At 46.6% G+C, this 21,786-nt stretch overlaps 1 protein-coding gene across 1 annotated transcript in view; it reads left to right on the top strand.

Moving 5' to 3' along the window:
- The first annotated feature begins 4,717 nt into the window (after window positions 1–4,717).
- Window positions 4,718–21,786, top strand: part of LOC146831535 (zinc finger BED domain-containing protein 5-like) — a 36,662-nt gene continuing 19,593 nt past the window's right edge. The window contains exon 1 of the mRNA XM_085603934.1: window positions 4,718–4,849. Coding sequence (XP_085460060.1) covers window positions 4,718–4,849 — 132 coding nt within the window. The remainder of the gene's footprint in view (window positions 4,850–21,786) is intronic.

The raw sequence follows: 21,786 nt of genomic DNA, 5'->3' as shown, positions 1-21,786 counted from the left end.
TTGAACCCTCACTTGTCCCAGCACTAACACTGCTTACAGGGAGCACAAGATATCCGCTCCCACCCCAGTCTCCATTCACCGGGATGCGCTGGGTCTCTGCTGGACTCCATGCTCTCTTCGCAAGCGAAGTCTCCTCTCTGTGGGCAGGACTCTGTCTTCGCCCGGTCCCTCCCTTGGGACCGGGGATTTCACCAGGGCAGCAAGCAGGGCTCCTTCTTCGTCACAGGAGCCCCGCCGGGAATCCCGCTCTGGTCTCTCTCATCGCCTGGCCCCCGCCTCCTGGACCGGGACTTGACCGGGAGACAAGTGAGGTGCTGCACAGCTTCCCCCAGGCAGGGGGAAGTGGAAATGGAGTCCATCAGGCCCTGCCCACGTCGCAACACGGGTTGCCTGACTCTCAGCTCGCACTAGGCAGCGGCCCGGAAGAGATTCCTCTCGCGGCTCAGGCCGCGGCGGTGAGACACGGGGTGGGCTCCCGCTAAGGTAAATAAAATATCAGGTGGACAATGAGGGGTAGGCTCCCTCTAATTAAATATATAAAAGCGGGGTGGGCACCCGCTCAGGTAAATAAAGTAAATAAATCCAAGGCTGCCATGTCGGGTGGGCACCCACTGTAAATATAAAAATAAGCAGGGTGGGTACCCGCAAGGCCGGCATCACGGGGGAATCCCTATGCTCTGGATTCCCTCTCTCGCTCTTCGTGCAGCGCTGTACTGCAAGGCCCACGCGCTTCCAGTGCATCCAAGAGCCAGGTGCTCTTAAAATTAAAGGCCAAGCGCTCTCAAGGCGCTTAGGAGCAAACAAAGGTCCTGTAGGTAAAATAATCAGTCCTCATTGAAGAAGGGGGCCAATGCATGGCCCAAGGAGGCAAGCCCTCCTGGCAGCCCCCCGGGCCCCAGCAGCAGCACGCCCTAGCAGGAACAGCACCAAATACTGAACATTTTCATGGGGTCACAGCCCCTTCTTTTACACTACATTTTCCTTTGTCTCAAAGTGTAGGCAATGGGAGAACCAGATCCAACTGGTTCAGGGGAGCTTTTGAGCACTTTGTTTTGCTCAACTCCTCTCTTCCTTTCACAGGACAGGCCAGGGACATCAGACGCACCACAGGAGGTGGAGCCAGCATTGTGGAGGGAAGGCACAGCCCTATTCAGGTCCCAGGTGCAACTCCTCCCTCCCATCTACATGCAGATCTCCCTATTCACCACCGGGCAAACCCATCCTGGTTCCTGGAGCCACCCACATTATCCAGCACCTGCCATTCACAAGCCAGACATGCAATTCACATCAGGCAGGCAGACACACAGTACACAGAAATGCCAACTTCTAGAAGTGGCACTTCTCCAATAGTCACCATAAATCTGCGCACACCATTGCGCAGCATTTATTCTCACGAGTTGGGACATTCTAAATTTGACCCTGCACTCCCCTCATACCAGGAACTATCATGGACACTCATATCCCCCATGCATTCCTATGGGAGGGCAGTCCAATCTCACCACACGCACTCAGAGTGCGCATGCACTTTAGACTGGGCGACAGCGCAAAAGTGAACAGAGGCCCAAAACCACTAGCACCATGTCAGAGCTTAAGGCAAAAAGTTCAGGGATGAACCTGCCAAAAAGGGCCAAGTCCAACAATGAGGAATGGTGCTTGTGCAGCACCCTACAGTGACTCAGTGGGCGCCACAATCTGACACTTATTTTAATGCAAGCTCAGAATTCTCCCTAATTGACTGATTGTAAATGCTTTGTGTTACGCCTGTTACCTACGTCCCAGTGGTTTTCCCTGAAATTGTCCGAGGGTACCTAGCAAGATGGAATTCAAGCTGGCCAACCTGGAAACGTACACGGTGGCAGAGCTTAGGGAGTTCTGCGAGGAGAGAGGGGTGTTCTTCAAGCGAGGTGCCAAGAGAGAGGAGCTTCAGAAAACCTTGAGAGCATGGGCATTGGCCACCTGGAAGGGTGGGGGGATGGGGGCAGGGGGAGCATGCCGCTCCAGGAGAGCTGGACCTACTGCACATAGATACTAGTGATAATGTATTGCCCGGAAGACGTTCCAGGGCAGGCAGTGGTGTCTCAGTGAGGAGTTTGTCTGTAGAGGAGTTCAAGGACAGGAGGGAGGAGACACAACTTAAGTTAGAGCTTGCCAGGTTAGAGAAGGAGCGCGAAGAGAAGAGGCTGGCTATGGAGGAAAGAAAGCTTGTCCATGAGCTTAGCCTGAAGGAGCTGGAAATCAAAGACCTACAAATAGGGGCTAACAGCAACGCAAATGGTGGCAGGGTACCTATTGAAGCTCCACGGGAGTCTAGGTTCTACATGCCCAAAGATGTGGTGACCAGTTTTAATGTGGGGGATGATATCGACAAGTGGCTAGCGGCCTATGAGGTGTCCTTGACAGCCCATGGGGTCCCCGAGAGTTACTGGTGTATGTATAGGTTCATGCCTCTGGTGGGAAGCGACACACTCTTGACACTAGACAAAGCAGATCAGACCAACTATTCTGGCATGAAGGAAGCGTTGCTTAAGAAGTTTGGTCTTACCCCTGAGAAGTATAGGCAGAAATTTAGAAATATCCACAAACTTCCCCCGCAGAACTGGGTAGATTTACTGGACTATTCCCGCAAAGCATTGTAAAGTTGGGTGCGGGACAGTGAGGTGACTGATTATGAAGGGCTGTACAATTTATTTTTAAGAGAACACCTTCTAGATTAGTGTTTTCCAGAGCTGCGCCAATACCTGGAGGACCGCAAGTTGACTGACCTGAGGGCGCTTGCGGAGGAGGTGGATACCTGGATCAGTACCAGGGTGTCCAACAAGGGATCCGGGGGGGACCCTCAGAAGGGTGGACAGGGTTTCCCCCAGAAGAGAGAGGGGGGAGATAAAAAGGAGTTCTCCAAAGGCCCCCAAAACAGACCGCAAGGGAGAGGGTTTGGATCCCAGCCCCAATCTGGCTACCAGAAGCCTACTTATCCTGACGGAAGTCAGCAGCCCAAAACTGTCCGGTGCTATGAGTGCGGGGAGGTTGGACACTACAAGGGGGATCTCCAGTGTCGTAAAAGGAGCCCAGCCCCTACTGGAGGTAAGAACACCGGGGTGGCGAGTGTAGCGCTGGGGGAGGAGTTGTCCCTAGATAAGGGGGGTGAGTGGGCAGGCTTGACCCTAGTATCCCCGGGAGTCAGGGTGATGGTCCCACAGACCCAGGTACCCTCAAATTTTGCCAAGTACCGGCAGAGGGTCCTTGTAAACGGGCAGGGGGTGGAGGCTCTGAGGGACACAGGAGCCAGCATGACGATGGTAAGGAGACAGCTGGTGTCCCCGGAGTAAGTGATTCCTGATGTATTCCACCCGGTTGTGATGGCTGACAACAGTGTGGGTCACTACCCCTTGGCCCAAGTTCCCTTTGAGTGGGGAGGGGTTTCAGGCCTGTTGAGAGTTGCAGTGAGCCCTGCCATGCCAGTTGACTGTTTGTTGGGAAACGATCTTGAGCATACTGCTTGGAAGGAGGTAGAGTTCCAAGCAGATGCAGAGATGCTGGGACTACCAGAATGGACCTGTGCGGGTACACGGTCCATGGCTGCCCGGTGAGGAAATCAACCAGGGCTGGAGCCTGGGACAATGGCCCAGCCCACTGCTGACCAGGAAAACTCATTGGAGGACGCACCCCGTGAGATGGATGGGGCACCCGCTGCAGAGTCCACGGAGGGTGACGATGTTCCCGTGGGGAACTTGCCAACCCCTGCAGAGTGGCAGGTGGAAGGAGGGCCTACGCAGGAGGAATTCTGTGGGGCACAAAAGGAGTGCCCCACCCTTGAGGGCATGCGGCGACAGGCCAAAGCCCAAGCAGACGGATTGCTGCTGGAAACTACCATATCTACTGGGAGGATGGCCTTCTTTACAGTGAGCCCAAGGCTCCGGTGCATGGGTCCTCAAGTGCCTTAGTGGTCCCCCAATGCTATCGAGCCTTTTTGCTGGAGTTAACGCATGAGATCTCCCTGGCGGGACACCTGGGCCAAGATAAAACTTTTGCTCATCTGGTCCCACACTTTTATTTACCCAGGATAAGGATTGCTTCTGATGCCTTTTGCAAGACTTGCATGACCTGCCAAGCGAGTGGGAAGACCGGGACCAAGTTGAAGGTCCCCCTGGAGCCACTACTGGTCATTGGTACTCCTTTTGAGCGGGTGGGCATCGACATTGTCGGGCCTATGGATCCGTCGACCTCTTCTGGACACCGATTCATCCTAGTTCTGGTGGACAACCCCACCTGGTACCCGGAGGCTATCCCTCTAAGGACCATCACTGCACCTGCGGTGGCACAGGCCCTGATGGGGATTTTCACCCAGGTGGGTTTCCCCAAGGTCATGGTGTCGGACAGGGGAACCAACTGTATGTCCGTCTATATGCAGGCCATGTGGAAGGAGTGTGGGGTTACTTACAAGTTCTCCACCCCTTACCACCCCCAGACCAACGGGCTTGTCGAGCATTTTAACAAGACCCTGAAAGGAATGATCCGGAGTCTGCCTGAAGACCTAAGGAAGAAGTGGGACGTCCTCTTGCCCTGCCTGTTGTTTTCTTACCGAGAGGTGCCGCAGAAGGGGGTGAGCTTCAGCCCCTTTAAGCTGCTGTACTGGCACCCTGTCAGGGGACCTCTCGGCCTGGTGAAGGAGGGGTGGGAGAAGTCTCCTAGGAGGCTTCCCCAAGATGTGGTGAGCTACATGTTGGCATTCCGCAGCCAGATGGCGAAGCTGTGGAAAGAGGCATCTGACAACCTGGAGGCCAGCCAGGCGGTCATGAAAGAGTGGTATGACCGGAACGCCCATCCTGTGGAACTGGATACTGGACAGAAGGTGTGGGTCATGGAGCCCGGAGAGCTTAGCGCCCTCCAAGACCGGTGGACTGGCTCGTACGAGATACTGGAAAAGAAGGGCCAGACCACGGACTTGGTGGATCTTAGGACCCCAAGGCAACCCCACCGAGTGTTGCATGTCAACCGCCTCAAGCCACACCACAAGAGGTAGGAACTTACCCTCCTGATGGTGACAGATGGGAGCGAAGAGGAGGAGAGCGAGCCTCTTCCGGACCTTCTGGCGTCCCAAGTGAAAGACGGATCGGTGGAGGGAGTGGTTCTCTCCCCGTCCTTGACCCTTGAGCAACAGAGGGACTGCCGCCAGGTATTGGAGCAGTACTCTTCGTTGTTCTCCCTCACTCCTGGAATTACCCACCTGTGTACCCATGATGTGGACATGGGGGACAGCCCCCTGTTAAAAGCAAGTCTTACCGGCTGTCGGATAAGGTGAAGGCCAGCATCCAGAGTGAGGTTGCCAAAATGCTGGGAGTGATCAAGCCGTCCAGCAGCCACTGGGCCAGTCCAGTGGTTTTGACCAACACTGTCGAAAGCGGCCCCACCGGGCACCACACCTGAGCTTCGGTTCTGTGTGGACTATCGAGGACCCAACTCCGTGACCAAGACGGATGCTCACCCGATCCCTAGGGTGGATGAGCTCATTGACCGGCTGGGGGCCGCCCGATACTTAAGTACCTTTGACCTCACATCAGGATACGGGCAGATCGCCATGACGGACGGAGTCAAGGAGAAGACTGCGTTCTCCACCCCAGAGAGCCACTTCCAATTTAGAGTGATGTTCTTTGGACTGAAAAACGCTCCTGCCACCTTTCAGTGATTGGTAAACCAGGTGCTCTCTGGCCTAGAGGCCTTCTTTGCTGCCTACCTGGATGACATAGCGGTCTTCAGCAGCAGCTGGGAGGACCATCTGGAGCATCTCCAGGAGGTGCTGGGGGCCCTGCAGCGGGCAGGCCTGACCATCAAGGCTAGCAAATGCCAGATCGGACAGGGATATGTCATCTACCTGGGACATCTGCTGGGCGGGGGTAAGGTGCAGCCCCTCCAGGCCAAGATCGTGATCATTCTAGCCTGGGAGCCCCCCAAAACCCAGACGGAGGTCAGTGCTTTCCTAGGCCTCACGGGTTACTACCGCCGGTTTGTCAAGGGCTATGGCACCATTGTGGCCCCCTTGATAGAACTCACTTCCGAGAAGCAACCGAGGAAAGTGATTTGGACTGAAGCTTGCCAGAAAGCTTTCGATTTCCTCAAGCAAGCTGTGTGCACTGCTCCGGTGCTTGGGCTCCGGACTTCAGCAAGGAGTTTATTGTTCAAACAGACGCCTTTGAACATGGCATTGGGTCAGTACTCTCACAACTCAATGAGGAGGGCCTGGACCAGCCTGTGGCCTTCATATCCAGGAGGCTACTCCCCCTGGAACAACGGTGGAGTACTATCGAGCGAGAAGCTTTTGCCGTGGTTTGGGCCTTGAAGAAGTTGAGTCCATATCTCTTTGGCTCTCACTTCCTGATTCAGACCGACCACCGGCCCCATCGCTGGCTCATGCAGATGAGGGGCGAAAACCCTAAATTGTTGAGGTGGTCCATTTCCCTCCAGGGTATGGACTTCAGGGTGGAACACCGACCAGGAGTTGACCACGCCAACGCTGACGGTCTCTCTAGGTTCTTCCGCCATAGTGATGAGAACTCCCTAGAGGTTGGGTAGCTCTCCCCACTTTCGGCTAGGGGGGACGCGTGTTCGACCTGTCAGCCCTAGGGTGGTCTTCCCCTACATTTTTTTACCCTTGTTGCCTCGTTACTAACTGCCATTTTTTAGTTGGACATAGGACTCTGGGCGCCTAACCACTGCTGAACAGTGCTGAGGTGCAGGTGCTCTCTCCTAACAACATGGATGCCACAGGCCCCTGCTACTGCGGTGCGGCCACTGTCCTATCTACGTACTAGTAGTTGGGATAAGGCTGGGACTTAATGCTACTGCAACCTTGGCCGTCCCGCGTCTTGTCACCATAGACAGACACCACAGAGTCCCCAGAGCCTTCTAGAACTTTCCAACCCCCCCAGGTTGGCGCCAGAACTTGCCGCCTTTTCGAAGGGTCACCTGACCTAGGGGTATAAAAGTAAAGGATGGGAACCTGACAAGTCAGTTACACCACTGGACCTGGGGACCCTCCGCTGGAGTAAAGGCTGCTGAGCTAGGGGGATGCTACACTGCTGAGGGTTACTGATCCTAGGACCTACTGCTCTAAGTCAGATGAGTGATCCTGCCTGCCTGCTGACTGTGCCCTGTGTGAGGGGAACCAGGGATACCACCTCCAGTGGGCCTGCCCAGGACTACCATAATCTCTTCCCCTGCAACTGAAACCTGCACTCCACTACTAGCGCTGAGACTGGGAAGTGCAGTGCTGCTGCTGGGCCCCCCCCCCTTGAGGTACTGCAAAGCGCTGTATTGCCAGAGCTTGCAACTGTCCCCCAGTGCTGTGCTAGCGAAGCGCTGTGTGCCCCGGGACCTGAACGTGCCGCCCGGCGCTGTGGCAGAGAGTGCCCTATGCCCAAGATCACCGCAGCGGCCCCTGCGCTGTAGTTGAAGAAGCGGCACGCGGGGAAACTCACCGCCGCTGGCCGGGGAAGCCTAAAGCGAGTGCTGAGGGAGGAAGCGCTGCTGTGGCCAAATCACTGCCGCGGTCTATGCGCCACTGGAAGAAGCGTCGCAGTGTACCACTGCGGCCCGTGAGCTGAGGGCCGCCGCGGTTACTACCAAGGCCACGCTGGGCCTGGGTGCGCGAAGAGGAGCGTTGCGGACAACCAGGGCGCCAGCCGCGTCATCGGCCGCACCCCCAGGAAGCCGCACTCGTATTGGTCCCCAGGCCCCGGGTCGAGCAGGAAGCCCGGAGCCCGCCCAGGCATTAGAGATAGAGGCGCCGAGGAGGGCAGGAGCCCTGATCTTCCCCCCGCCGGGTCCCACGAAGCGGTCAGGGCCGGGAGAGATTCTGCCTCCCCAGTCTAAGCCCCGAGTGGAGAAAGGAGCGGGCTGACTGGGGAGGAGGTGGCCGGTGCTGCCTCGTTAGCGGACTTCCCCTACGAGGATTGTCTGGTGAGTCCTGGAGATCGGGGGCCTATGCTCACGTGGGGGTAGCCCAAGGGGATCCTGGGGTCTGAACACTTGACCACAGAAGCCCAGATGCCAGCAACAACTGTCTGGGAACTGCCCCTGCGGGAATAACCCTTTAGCCTTGGTATTTTGCCCATGCCTGAGAAATATTGCCGGTACTGAATAGATGCCTAAGAAATATGTCAGGTAGTGAATCTCTGCCTAGGAAATACTGCACATATTGAAGGTCTGTCTAAGGATTGATACCTGGATGAATGTACATCGGCACTAGTATAGCTATCGAAATGTTACACTTGAGTGCGCAGTGCTCCATGCTTGACGTATCTGATGGAGCCTGATTACCTGCATTGAATAGAGGCTTGAGAATGTTCACCCATATGGCCTAGTGGTTTAAAAGTGATTACCTGCAGTGAATACCTGCCTAGGATTTATTGCCTCCATTGACCGTTACAGAAACCGTTTACCCTGCACACTGTGTGAACTTTGCATTTCTAGTCCTGACAAGAAATAGTTAAAGATACTTGTTCTTGTAAATGCAACTGGAGTGGTGTCTCCTTATTGTGTGTGCTTTACTGGGTCAGTGTGAGAGTGTGCTGCACAACTACTTCGCACATAGCCTCGGGCGTGCCTACCTGCCTCGCGCCAAGCTACCGTGTCTGAGTTAGTGGTCCCCGGGACCCCGATTCTAACACATGCTGAAAAGGAACACCTGCTCGCATCACGATCAATATGTCCCATGCATATTCAGAGTTAGTGATGTAGAAAGCTTATCCTTTCCACCTACTCTGAAGCACCCCCCCATTAGCAAATACATGTGTCTCCTGTAAGAGAGCTATGTGAATCCCTCTTCTATTCAGGAAAGACTTTATAGCAGTTAGACATTAAATGCATGCCTCTTATATTCCAGTACTTCATTCCTCCAAGCCATAGATAGTGCAGGGGGTCCCACCTTCACCAGTGTTCTCCCCTTATATTTGATGCCATCCCCCATAGAACTAACACCTTCTTGTGCCTGACATGAAACTCATGACCCCCCTTATAACAGTGAAAACATTACCACCCCTAACCCAGGACAAGTAGGTGAATACCCCCATTCAAACCTAATATCATCGTACAACTTCTTTCTGAAGCACTGCAAGTTTTTCACTCTGGGGGTAAGAGCAAACTTGGGCTCCTGCAGTGGCTTCACCTCCCCTACCCCCAGTGAGCCAAACCCAAAGATATTGGCTATGCCCAGGTGAAATGAGAGTGGTGTCCCCCTTGTGTTTTCTAAACCATAAAGCATCAGAGTTATGTAGGGTAGAGCCATCACCATTGTTCACATTAAATTATTCAATCAGAGGTTCCAGGTGTGACTTTGGGTAGGCCATGGTCCAAGGATTCTGAACTGTGCCCTGAGTCAGTATCACAGGCTTCTGTTTGATCTGGCTGCGACTCGTGCCTGATCTTCAAATGCTCAGTGAGGAGATAGCCGCCACCACCTTTTGTCTTTCCTGGTAAGTTACAGCCTTCAATGGGGGCCATCGATGGTCAGTCTCTGCTCCTTCACCTAGATCAGTGGTCTCCACACAGTAGCTTGTGCGCTACTGTAGCTCTCTAGCTACCTCTGAGTAGCTCACCTGTTTGCAGCCCAGCTTATTAAATTAGAAAGCTTTTGTTTAGTTGAATAAATATACATATAAATAAATTTAGATTATACAACACTAATAATATTAGAAGCTCTCAAAGTGTTTCAGTTGAACACAACATAAATTGCTCTCTGTACAGAAAATGCTAGAGACCCCTGGCCTAAATCTTGGTCTCAGAGGATGCCAAGCCTTTGGCTCCTGAATAGGGACAAGCCACTGCCTCTTGTCTAGACATTCCCATATCTCCTGTGGGTTATTAAAGAAGTGGCACCTTTAAGGGTCGCCACTCTCAATCTGGCTTGGAACATTATGGCGTACGGTATTTCCAACTTTCTGAGCTTTTTCTTAGCCTCTAATAACGTGGCCGATCGGCGTTGGACCTCTCTTGAGAAATCTGTGACTATTCTAACAGTGCTACTCTCCACCATCAGCGAGCCAGGTTAAGAATCTGATCTCTATCTTTATAGAAGAGAAGGCGAGCCACGATGGGACGAGGTAGAGGACCTGGGGACAGAGGTTTTGCTGGCACTAAGTGCTCCCTTTCAAGAGCGTAAAATGTAGAGAGGCCCTCTGTCACAACTTCCTCTCTGATCCACTTCTCGAGGTAGGCCAGCATATCATTCCACTCAATCTATTCCGGTAGGCCCACTACACGGATATTATTTCTACAACACCTATTTTGGCATCTTTTGCCCTCATCTTCAGTGTGTGAACCTTCGCCTCCAAAGAGGTAAATCTCTCCGTCATGGATGCTAGCATTGGAGGTACCTCTGCTAGATCCCATTCTGTCACAGTGACCCGTTGAATGAATGAATGAATGAAAGGAGATTTGTAAACGCGCTACTTAGCCCGAAGGCATCAAGGCGCCTAACCAAAAGCAATTCAAAAGAAAGGCAAAAATCAAGTCTAAGTGTAGGCATTGGCAAATAGCCACGTCTTAAGGGCCTTCCTAAACGCATGCACGGAGGGAAGAGATTTGATCTCCAAAGGCAGAGTGTTCCACAGCTTAGGGGCCAGAGTTGAGAAAGCTCTGCCACCCCACTTAGCTTTACGTATCCGGGGAACTAAAAGCAAGGATTTACTAGCCGACCGGAGGGTTCTAGAAGGTGTATAAGGGACCAGCAAGTCCCTCAAGCCTCCGGACCTGTTGGTGGCCAGAGCCCTGTAGATCAAAAACAAGGACTTAAAGGATATCCTGGCCTCGATTGGAAGCCAGTGTAGGGTCCTTCTAGCAGTGTGGGCAGAGGCCCGTTTGGGCAGGTCCAGAACCAATTTGGCAGCAGCATTCTGCACCATTTGGAGACGGGTTAACAGGCCATTGTTAATGCCTAAATAAAGAGCATTGCAATAGTCGAGTCTGGAACCTATCAGTGCCAAAACAATTTGTTTCCTGGCCTGAAAGGACAAATAGTGCCTGATCTTCCGTAGGATGTTTATAAGGCCCCAACAGGTGGAAATGGTCCTCTTTACCTGTTGGTCCATCCTCAGGAGGGGGTCAATCAAGACTCCTAAGTTTTTGGCCAGGGTCGTCGGTATAGGGCACACGCCCATAGTGGAAGGCCACCAGTCAGCCGACCAGAAATCCTCCTTTCCACCAAACACCAGAATCTCTGTCTTTTCCCCATTAAGCTTCAATGAATTACAGACCATCCATTGAGCGACTGCTTTCATACAGTTTTTAAAATTGGAGGCAGCAGAGATGACAGGTTGGGCAAAAGACAGCAGTATCTGTGTATCATCGGCATATGAGATTACCTCCATCCCAAAGGATCTAATGAGCCTGGCAAGTGGGGTCACATAGATGTTAAAAAGGGTCGGACTTAATGCCGACCCTTGAGGAACCCCACAATGCACAGGAAGGGATGGAGACAAAAACTCCCCCAACTCCACCCGTTCCACGAAAACAGTGATGTCCATCACAGAGGAGCCTCAAATTTGCAGCCAACTTGTCAATCATAGTTTCTATGGCTTATCAAGATGTCCTTGTGTGAGGTGTTTGCTCCCTCTGCCATGGGATGACCATAATGGGTTCCTTCTTGAGTGAGGGCTTGCCCATGTTATGTCTACTGTGCTAGTTGTGCTGGAAGAAGCTCAAGGGTTGTAAGCCCCACTCCCCACTGGGATGCCCCCCTCATGATCAGATCACCCATCTGCAAGGTATGCTATGCAGCTCCACTGCTCTCGCTGTGTAGGTTATCTGAATGCTTCCAGATACAGCGTGTCAGCCACAGATGACCTCTGTAAGGGGGCGCATGGTCTCCCAGTAAACCCCCCCAGTGTCTTCAAGTCAGGAGGGTTATAGGTGGTTCAGCATCTTACCATTTACCCAACAGAACAGCACTCTCCCAATTTCCTTTGGCCTCCATACAGCAATATACAGGCAAGACTCTCAAGCCGAGAAACCCCAGGGTAAGTTCTCCCATACCACAACCAGCTCTTTGAGTGCAGTTCAGTCTGATGTACTGTGTACCCTCTCCTCCAGGTGGGGGGCTCCTCGTCCCCGTCTCAAATGTCTTCTCAGGGAAGCTCCTGAGGTAAGTCTTGATGTGTGCAGTAGATACTCCCTACTGCAAACTGGGCATCCCCACCACACAGCAGGCCTGATGGTCTAAAGGAGTGCCTTGTGGGCTGCAAGATTCAGCCCTCCTTACTTGGGGGATGGGTCCCTGAGTCCTCTCCTGCCCAGCGCCTCGACACCCTATTGCGACCAGCAGCACACCCCTCCCTTCCGATATGGATAAATGTAGGTGGCCTAGAAGCCCCCCTCTAGTCTTCACTGTGCTGATCCGTGCGCCTCAGTATGGGCACTCAGACAGGCCCCGTCATCTCAGCTCTGTTTTCCGCTGCCTCCTCACTCATGAGGGTCAGATTTCTGCAGTTATTCCAACCCTGGTCTCCTCCGCATTTTTCCTCCGAGTTGGGAAAAAGGGGGGCAGTCTGTTCAGAGAGCAATCCGACATCCCCAGTCCCAGGATCATTGACTAGCCGAGCCCCACTGAGCTCCATCGAGAAGAGCACCTCTCTGAGAATCTGACCCAACCGAGTGACCCACAGGCAGAGGTCTCTCATGGGAAGTCCACAGTCTCTGATTCCCTCGCTTGGCCTCAATCCCATTGGATCCGTGCCAGCTCAACCAACGGAAGCTCTGCAAAGTGTGACTCACTCCATTGGCTTCAAGCCACACTCCCTCTTCTCTGTAATTTCTTGTTATAGAAGCCCAGTGACGTTCAAAGAACTGGGCTGGTGGGGTGTCAAGGTTGGAGATGCAGGGGAAGTTTGGCTATAATGCTTTACATCTGCTGAAGCCTGAAAAGAACATATCTGGGTGACCTGATGTACATGGCTGTGACATATATCCACACTTGAGAACATAGGTTCAATGGGCAACAGAAACAGGCGAGGCAAAGGCTGGAAATTTAAGATTCTACTCCGTATCGTCAGAAAATAGAAAGAGATGCAGAAAATGGTGTTAAAACCAAGGGTGACTTCAAAAACATCACACACTACTACTTTTTTGTGATAGGACCTAAATTCTGTAAGTTCTAAGGATGCATCTGTCCTTTTGGCAAGTACAATTACATTTTTCTTCATACGTTTTTTAGATTTTGTCCCTTTCTTTTTGTGCAAGGAAGGGAAAAAATGTTCTGGAAAGAAGCACCCTGTGTTTTTCAAGGTAATCATACGTAAAGATGGTACATGCTGTGTTCTTCATTGACCCAAGACACCTTTTTTCCTGAGGCAGGGCTTTGAGAAATAGGAGGAGCAAGATTGATGTTCCAGCAAAAGAGCATGTGGAAAATATTGTGAGACTCAAAAATGGTGTCAAAAACGTTGTGATGTCAAACAGAAGGTAGGAATATTGTTTTGAAATCTTTTATATTGTTATTTAAATGTACTTGAATATAATCATATTTTTTTATTATTTATTTGAGTTTTATTAGTTTTTGGGTTGAAAGTTTGTATTATTTTAAGTATGTTAAGTATGCCTAATTATTTTGAATATTGCTATGTTTTTTGACGTGGTAAATGTTACAGGCATTTTTTATTTTACGTCAATTCTATTTATGTTTTGGTGGAGTGTAGGGATTGTGAGGCAATACAGTAGGAAGTATTTTAATTGTTAAATTTTTATTGGTTGCCACTTTTTTTAATACATTTTAATTTCTTAATTCGAAAATTAATTATGTATTTTTAGTTATTTCATAGATGACTTTTGGACAATGCTATTTTTTAACTTGTTAACTGTTGTAATAATTTGGATATTACCTAAATATATCATTTCTAATACCTTAGCTTTAGTAATTAATTTTGTAGTTGCTTTATATTTTTAAATATTGTTTATTGTGTATTGTTTCTGTTATTAATTTAATTTGTTTTTTGTGGTTGTTGAAATTTCTGAGCAATAGAATGAGAAGTACATTAGTCCATTGTTTATGCGTTTTATTTGGTTAATTTAAATGTATCTTCTGTATAATTGTATATCTCCATTTCATGCTTTCAGTTTTTAAAAATTGATATTAATTACATATTGTTAGAATATTTTGTGTATGGTAATACGTTTTATGATTTTTATTTTATATATAATTTATTTTGTAGTAATTTAGGATAGGAAAAATTAGATCAGAGCTTTCTGAATTTAATATTTAATATTTTTTCTTACTCCAAATTCCAACATTTTCCCTACTGTTCCTTATGTCGGAGCAAGAATATTAAATCTAACCCCACCAAAGTGCAACAGTTTCCTTACTGTTGCTCAGCTTGGAGTGGGAATAGCAAGTGAGTCCAAAGTGTTTTCTATAGTTGTTTACATTGGAGTGAGAATTGTATCGCTACTCCTCCAAACACTTGCACTTTCCCTATTGTTGCTTGTGTTAGAGTAGGAGTACTAAATGTTACCCCTCCAATTCCAACACTTTCCCTACTGTTTCTCGGGTTGGAGTGTTATTTTTAAGCCTGATCCTTCCAAAGTCCACCGGTATCCCTTATAGTGATTATGTTGGAGTGGAAATAGTAAATCTAGCCCCACCAAAGTCCAACACTTTCCTTACTGTTGCTTACTATGGAATGGGAATAAATAATTCAACCCCTCCAAAGTATAACAATTCCCCTTCTGTGACTCTATTTAGACTGGATATAGTTAATTTTACCCCCTCTAGTCTATTGTTTATCAAATTGTTTTAAGTCTTTTATTATGAATTTTTCTTGTCTTGACTTTAAAATTTAGTTTCATGTAAAAATTTGTATTATTTGTTTTTTGTAGTATTTTTAAATGTATTTATTTCCAAATGTTGTTATTGTATTAATTAATGTTATCTCTTAATAGCTAATATTTTCTATTTATGTTTAAAACATGTTTTTAACTATTACTTTTAGTATTAATTTTTGCAATTATTTTATAGAATATCTTTTTTATGACTGTAAATTATAATTTTTTTCAGATATTTGTTTTTATTATTTTATTTTCAATCTCATAAAATTTTGAACGTTTATATATATATTTAAAAGTTACTGTACTGCATAATAGTTACAATTCAATAAACTTACCAATTTGTTACAATATTTTGGTCTTCTATATTGGATATCTTTTTGACTTTACATACAAAGTGTATGAGGTTGATATTTGTGTACTTTATATTTTCTTGTCAAGATTTTTGTTGCAGATATTTTTGATGGAAACGTATCCTCAGAAAGCCGCACGATCTACGTTCCATAGCCAAAAATGGTTCTTAGGATACCCTGATAGAAATTTCAGATCAAGCACGGCAACCTTAAGTTTTCATCTGCTTTGTTTCCTGCTTATTGGTTATCAAATGTTTTAAAAGTATAAAGAGCGTTCCTATGATAATTATATCCCGCATCCATGAATCAAAACACACTTTCCTGCTAATTCCTTTAATTCATTACCAAAAACTCATTCCCACATTTAGTGCTAAACTGTAGGAACCAGAATGGGTTGAGATTAATCTACTGGGGACATTTCAAGGGAATTGTTTTCCGCTAAATATATTATTAAGATCTTCAAAGCATTACGGGGTGTCTCCTTCCCATGTAAACATAGCACTTGTATATTTATATTTCAGAGCAGCTCCCAAATCCGACAATGGTGGGATTGCAGCAGTTTTATCACAACAGATTAGGGACACTACTCTCAATACTAAGATCTCTGGAGTCACAATGAATTTCGGCCTCAGTTACAAGCATCTGTTTTGTGGTCAAAATGGAGGTTTTGAGAAAGAGACATCTTTCAGCAAACTCAGTTTCTTTTGACATAACCTCATATAATGTATTCCAGATAACAATCTATAGTAAAGGTTTTTTATTCAATGTACAGTTTAGTTTTCCTTTCAACTTGCACTTACCCATTGTTACCAGTTATCAGATGAAGGAGAGAGGCCAAGTCTGGCCTCCTCTGACCACTGATGGGCACTGTTGGGACTGCTCTTAGCCCAGTCTTTACCGAGGCATATAGCCCGTCGTGTTCAACTATGCAGGAAAAACGCTGATACTATAAACCACTATACCCCTTTCCAGGTGCCAAGGTGGTTGTGAGCCTTGTAGTCAGCCTCATCCCCCATAAGTGCACTCTCTGCTTTGAAGTTCCATGCTAAAGGAAACACAATGGTGCTACAAAGCACAAAGCCCCTTATTCAGGCACCAAGTGATTTTTGTCTATGTAGTAGCCCCGACCTCAACATGAGGACTTTAAAGAAGCTCTGGACTTTGTGGAGGATCAAATTAAATTAGTTCCCTTGTAATTGTGGTCCTCAGTTTGGTGTAATTAATATTCTTCACTAAATAAAGAAATGATAGAAGCAGTTTAAAATCCCTTGACTTCCCTACATTAGGTGGATTGAGAGAGGTGAGGTGAAACTTCAAGAACAATCTATCAAAGAATATGTAGCAATGTGAACAACTAAAGGTTAGAAACCTGTCTAGATCAAATCCTATCTATGTGTTGACCGGGTCTCATTCGTTCTCAGCTTTGTTTCCTCCTAGGCCAATATGATACAACCTCTATTTGTAACTGTCCCTGGGTAAAAAAGTCACAGACATTGAATCATTTCTTTTTTTTTCAGTTTTATAAGCCTTTTTCTCATCAATTTGTATTTCTGCTTTTGAAGGGAGGGGGTTTTATAAGGTGCAGATCTGCAGTAATTGTTCTACCCAATGTCCTCCTTATGGCTTCCCTGTCACTTACAATACTTAAGGATGGACTTAAGTACTGTAGGGGCATTGCTACACATACAGGTATGCCCTCACTTTGTGGTATGGAGCACCCTGCCTTATGGCTGAGAGACCTGCTAGAGGGGTGACTTATCTATACATAAGGGGCAGTGTTGGCAGACATTGCACCCTGGCAGAGTGTCATGTCGACTTTGTTGTTTTTTCTCTTGCAAGGGCAGTGGTATGGTCCTAGTGAGGCAGGTACCAGGCGACCCTCTTCGGCTTCTAAGCCCTAGGTACCCTGGGTACCACTTACTAGGAACTAACAGGGGGTAGATGAACCAATTTGGGATAAGTTATAGGGAAGAAGCCCTGGCACAGACGACCTCGTTGGCAGGGACCGCGTGTACTACAATCAAAGCCATACCAAACTCAGGCAAAACGTGGGGGCTAACCACGGCAAAAGAATGCACTTTCTCACAGTGGTCTTTCCTCAGATATTTTGCCTTCACCCACCTATTTTTCTGAATTCATTTTTGTTGGCCTTACGACTTTTTACCACTACTAACTAGTGAAAACGTGTTTGTGCTCACTCCCTAAAACATGGTAAAATTGGCTTCCACCTGATTGGCATATTTCATTTATTATAAGATCTTAGTAAAATGCTACAACCAGGGTGTGTACATTAAATGCTACTAGTGGTCCTGCAGCATTTATTCTGCAACCTACTGAAATAGCCCTTTGAAGAATGTCTCAGGTCTGCCATTGCAGCCTGCCAGCAGTTTTAAACTGTCAATTCAACTTTGCAATATTACCACCTTGCCAACTCCCTTACCTCTAAGGTAGAACCAAAACAGCTCATAGGGTAGGGTATATTGTAACTAAAAAGCTGGGCATGTACTTTTAAGTTTTACATGTCACGATAGTGAAAATCTCACAAATTAGTTTTTTTTTTTTCTGTGAGGCCTACATCTTACATAGGATAACATTGGATTACCTTATTACTTTTAATAAAAGCTAACTTTCGATTGGGAGCAGGTAGAAAAGTCATGTTTGGTATCTGAGAAATTAAACGTTAAAATCATCTTTAATGATTAAATTGGATTTTAAGTCACAATTCTGAAAATGTTAATTTTAGAAAGTTTGCATTTTTTTGTTCCAACCAAGTAGTACATGCAGCCTGTTCCTGGGTCACATGACTCGTTGTGATTGGCACTTGGCCTTTGCATATTCCTCCTAGACAGCCACACAATAGAGGGACTTGTATGCTTGCATGGGCCATCACAAGCATAATGGAGGCGGGCATATCTGTGCACTGCCTTACTTACACATCAATAGGCTGAGCCGGGCTAACACACAAAGAACTTCACTCCAGTTTTTTGTGCCTGTATCCAGGATGGACCCAGGGCAGGGAGACAGGAAATTCCAGACTCATCACTGGGGAGAAGCCTCGAGATGTTTCTCATGGAACCGCCCATTGATGTGCCCTGCTGGGCACTTCAAAGGGACTGCTTTGCTGCTTCAAAGAGGACTGCTCCACTGTCTAAAGCTTCCTCTGAGGCTCAGAGTATTATCCTACTGCTTAACCAATGCTCTTCTCCTTGAATACAGAATTTACAGAAGTGACTACAAGGGCTAATTTGAAGGTCTCCTGATCAGTGCCTCAGGGACACTAAAGGCTCCAACCATCTTGAACCCACACCTGAACCCTGGCTGTGTGAGTCATGACCCTCCAAGTGGTGCTTCTCATGCCCTGAACCCTTGGCGGTCGTGCTAAAGTTACTCTGAATGCCCAAATCCAAACCTTGGTAATTAAAACATTTTTGGCAGAAAGTGCTCTGAGAACAGATACAAGACAGGGACGTGCCTACTCATTCATCCGCTCAGGGGGCATTATCAACTGGTTTGCCTTCATGACAGTTCCCGCTACAAATCCTGTTCAGTGCCTCCTCGCAAAAAAGGTTAGCCTGAGGCTTCATCCAATTGAAGATTTTCGACTACTATAAAAGAAAGTAAGTCCGAACCAAGAAATCTTTACTGCAACTTTGTCCACTGGCTCCCCAATTATGCCTCCTCTCCCTTGAACACCAAAAGCTGCTTTGCCCCACTTAACTTTACCCTCTCAGACATTTCTCCTAAATGTCTTTTAAATCCAAAGATAAGTGGAGACCGGGCTCAATCCACCTTGTGTATCCGAACAGGTCCATCATGGTCAGCCATAACTTTTGACTTTGCTCTGGTTTCATGCTTATAATTTTCAGAGTTGACGCTTTGATCTTTTAGCTGCTAATTATCACTTTAAAATTTTAAAATGTATAACTCCGGTGATACTGATTTTTGTCATTTTGATGTCAAATTGTTTATTAAAATGGACTCTTAAATGGGTGTGGCATTTTTCTTGTATTGTGGTTTCACTTTATTACTGTCTATGTGCTGTAAAAATACTTTACACATTGCCTCTAAGTTAAGTCTGGATGCTTTTGTGCCTAGCTGCCAGATTGTTAAGCACAGGTTAATTTAGTTTCTTTAGTGGTTTACCCTGATAGGGATTGTGGCTGTTGCTTGAAAAAGGCTCACAACCTCCTCAACCAACAAACCAATGTCTCACAGGGACATTAAAGGGAACACGCATTTGACTCATGTAACAGTTTGTACCTCTGTGAATATCATTGCAGTAAATAGTCCATTGTTTGATTCTGTATATGCTTTCCTATGTAGTGCTGGATACTTGAATGTGGAAAGTTGTTACTGTGTGCTGTTTTGGAACAAAAGCAGAGGTGATGCAGATTAACTATCTTTTGGTCTTCATTTCTTCATTTTGAGGAGAGTTGTCTGACTGGGCATTTAATAGGTAAAGAATCGGAAAACATTAAGGTACATGAGAAAATGATCCATTGAGTTACTGACAACGTTACAGATCACAGACACATTTCATATATTGCTTTATTGCTTTTCCTTTCAAGATTAATTGTGTCCTTAAAATTTCTACATAATTTTTCTTTTCATTATCAAGATGTGCTAATTTTTCTCAACCCTTAGTTAGCAGGATGGGGCTACCAGCATTCAAAACTCCCACTACTTAGACATGTTGATGCTTGATACAAAGTGAAACCAAATGGTTCCTATGGCAAACCTTAAATAAATTGCTAAACAGAGCACATTTCTTCGATTCACAAGTTATTTTAAGGCACATGGATGTAAATATTTTAGATATTATATTAAAAAGGTTATTTTTGATAGATGAATTAGAAATAACAATTGAAAACAAAAAGATTACAAATAAAAAGCAAAGTTACAGGAATATTTTACTACTTCTGACATCAGGATGGAACCATCCTATGGAACCATATATAAATGAAATTCCTGTAATTCTGCCCAATTTTCAATATCAAAATGTAACTTTCTTATTTGTGCATAAAAGTTTCAAAATATATCAGGGAGTTGATTAGAATGTGGCCTCTGTTGTCCAATTTTGAGGATTGGTGTCAGCTTAAGACCTCTTGCAGTTCATGCATATAGAAAGTTGGCTTTTGTTCAAACCCTCTTATTCAACTGCTTCACTAACATACTATCGTATTTTGGGTCAGTCCACGTCATTTTTCATATGTTTGTTATGGACACAGAATAAGAATGTGTTTCATATAGTGCTTTATGCAACACTTCTGCAGCACTGCAAATTAAGGATAAGCCCAAATTATGAGACTCATTTTATCATCGTACATGGTAGATTAAGTCTGACATGCAAAGATTACGACCATGCATTAAGTCCACTGAGGGCTTGATGATCCAGTCACCTGACGTCCAACAAGATGTCATTGTGCTGCTTCAACTTCACTGTCCACCTCTCTCCACTCTTCTGTTGTGGATTCATGTGTGACTTTTGAAGATAGACAGGCAACCATTGCCAAGTGGGGTGTAATGTGTTGCTGATGATCTGTCAGATGATTTTTCTCATCATGATGCTATACCTATGAATTTGGGGTCTGGTGGATGTCCAATGCCAGGCTCGGTGTCATGGGTAATTAAAGCGCACTGGGAATCACTTTAGGAACAGAAATTTCTTCTGTAACATTCTTATTGTGTTCTCTTCATTTTTTGTTCACATGCTAGGCAGTGTCTGTGGATAAGGAGGTGATTGTCATGGAGCAATGATTTCTCATCTCTCATTCGTTTAGGTGGCCAAGTTCTTCTGGGAAGATTGAATTTGTGAACTGTTGTTTTGCTGTAGTTTGATTGGACCTGGATATCGGGCGAAAGAATGGGGTGTTGTTAAAGAGTGTTTAAGGCTGTTAGTAGTGTTGCGTGTAGTTCTTGACAAAGTTTATTCTGTTCTAGAGCAAAAGTTTATTTATTTCAGTTTATGGACCTGACTCCTTTGATTTAATCTGGCATTGTGCGCTCTGATTAATCGCCTCATAATTCACTACAATAACTTGTCCCCAGAGTTCAATTGATTATCCACTTTTCAAAATGTATCCCTGTACATTAAACTGAAGCTGAATGACCTTATATGTCCACACTCATCAAAGACTGTGACCTTGAGCCTTTTGCTCCCTTTGAATCCTTAGTCTCGGCCTTGTTAAATCTACTATCTTACGACTAAAATACAAAATCCTCCACCCAGATATAGCGGAAAAGCCTTGTAGCGGAGGCTTCATTAAGTGCATATTCTCTCTCTCTTTCTCATGCCTCACTGTGGAGATTACCAACCCAACACCCATACACAGAAGGCGAACATCTATTACCACCCATCTGGAAGCCCAATAGCAAAATAAGTTTTATTGATGTTTTCTTGATCACAGCACTGATCAACTTACCTCCTTTTTTGATCTGATTTTCCTGGGAAATTTAAATCTCCAATATGATAAAGACATACACATTCCTCCTAAAATTCTTCAGAGATGACATAAACCCACTACTGCATTGCACCTCATTTACCCTGGATCCGATTTTTATAAGGAATCATCACTAACAAATCAACTTGTCAGATATATTGCAGACCTGCCTCAGTAGCATGAACCAT

Source organism: Triturus cristatus, chromosome 5_1, assembly GCF_964204655.1.
Source record: "Triturus cristatus chromosome 5_1, aTriCri1.1, whole genome shotgun sequence".
Taxonomy (NCBI): domain Eukaryota; kingdom Metazoa; phylum Chordata; class Amphibia; order Caudata; family Salamandridae; genus Triturus; species Triturus cristatus.
This window is presented reverse-complemented; position numbering and strand designations above follow the sequence as displayed.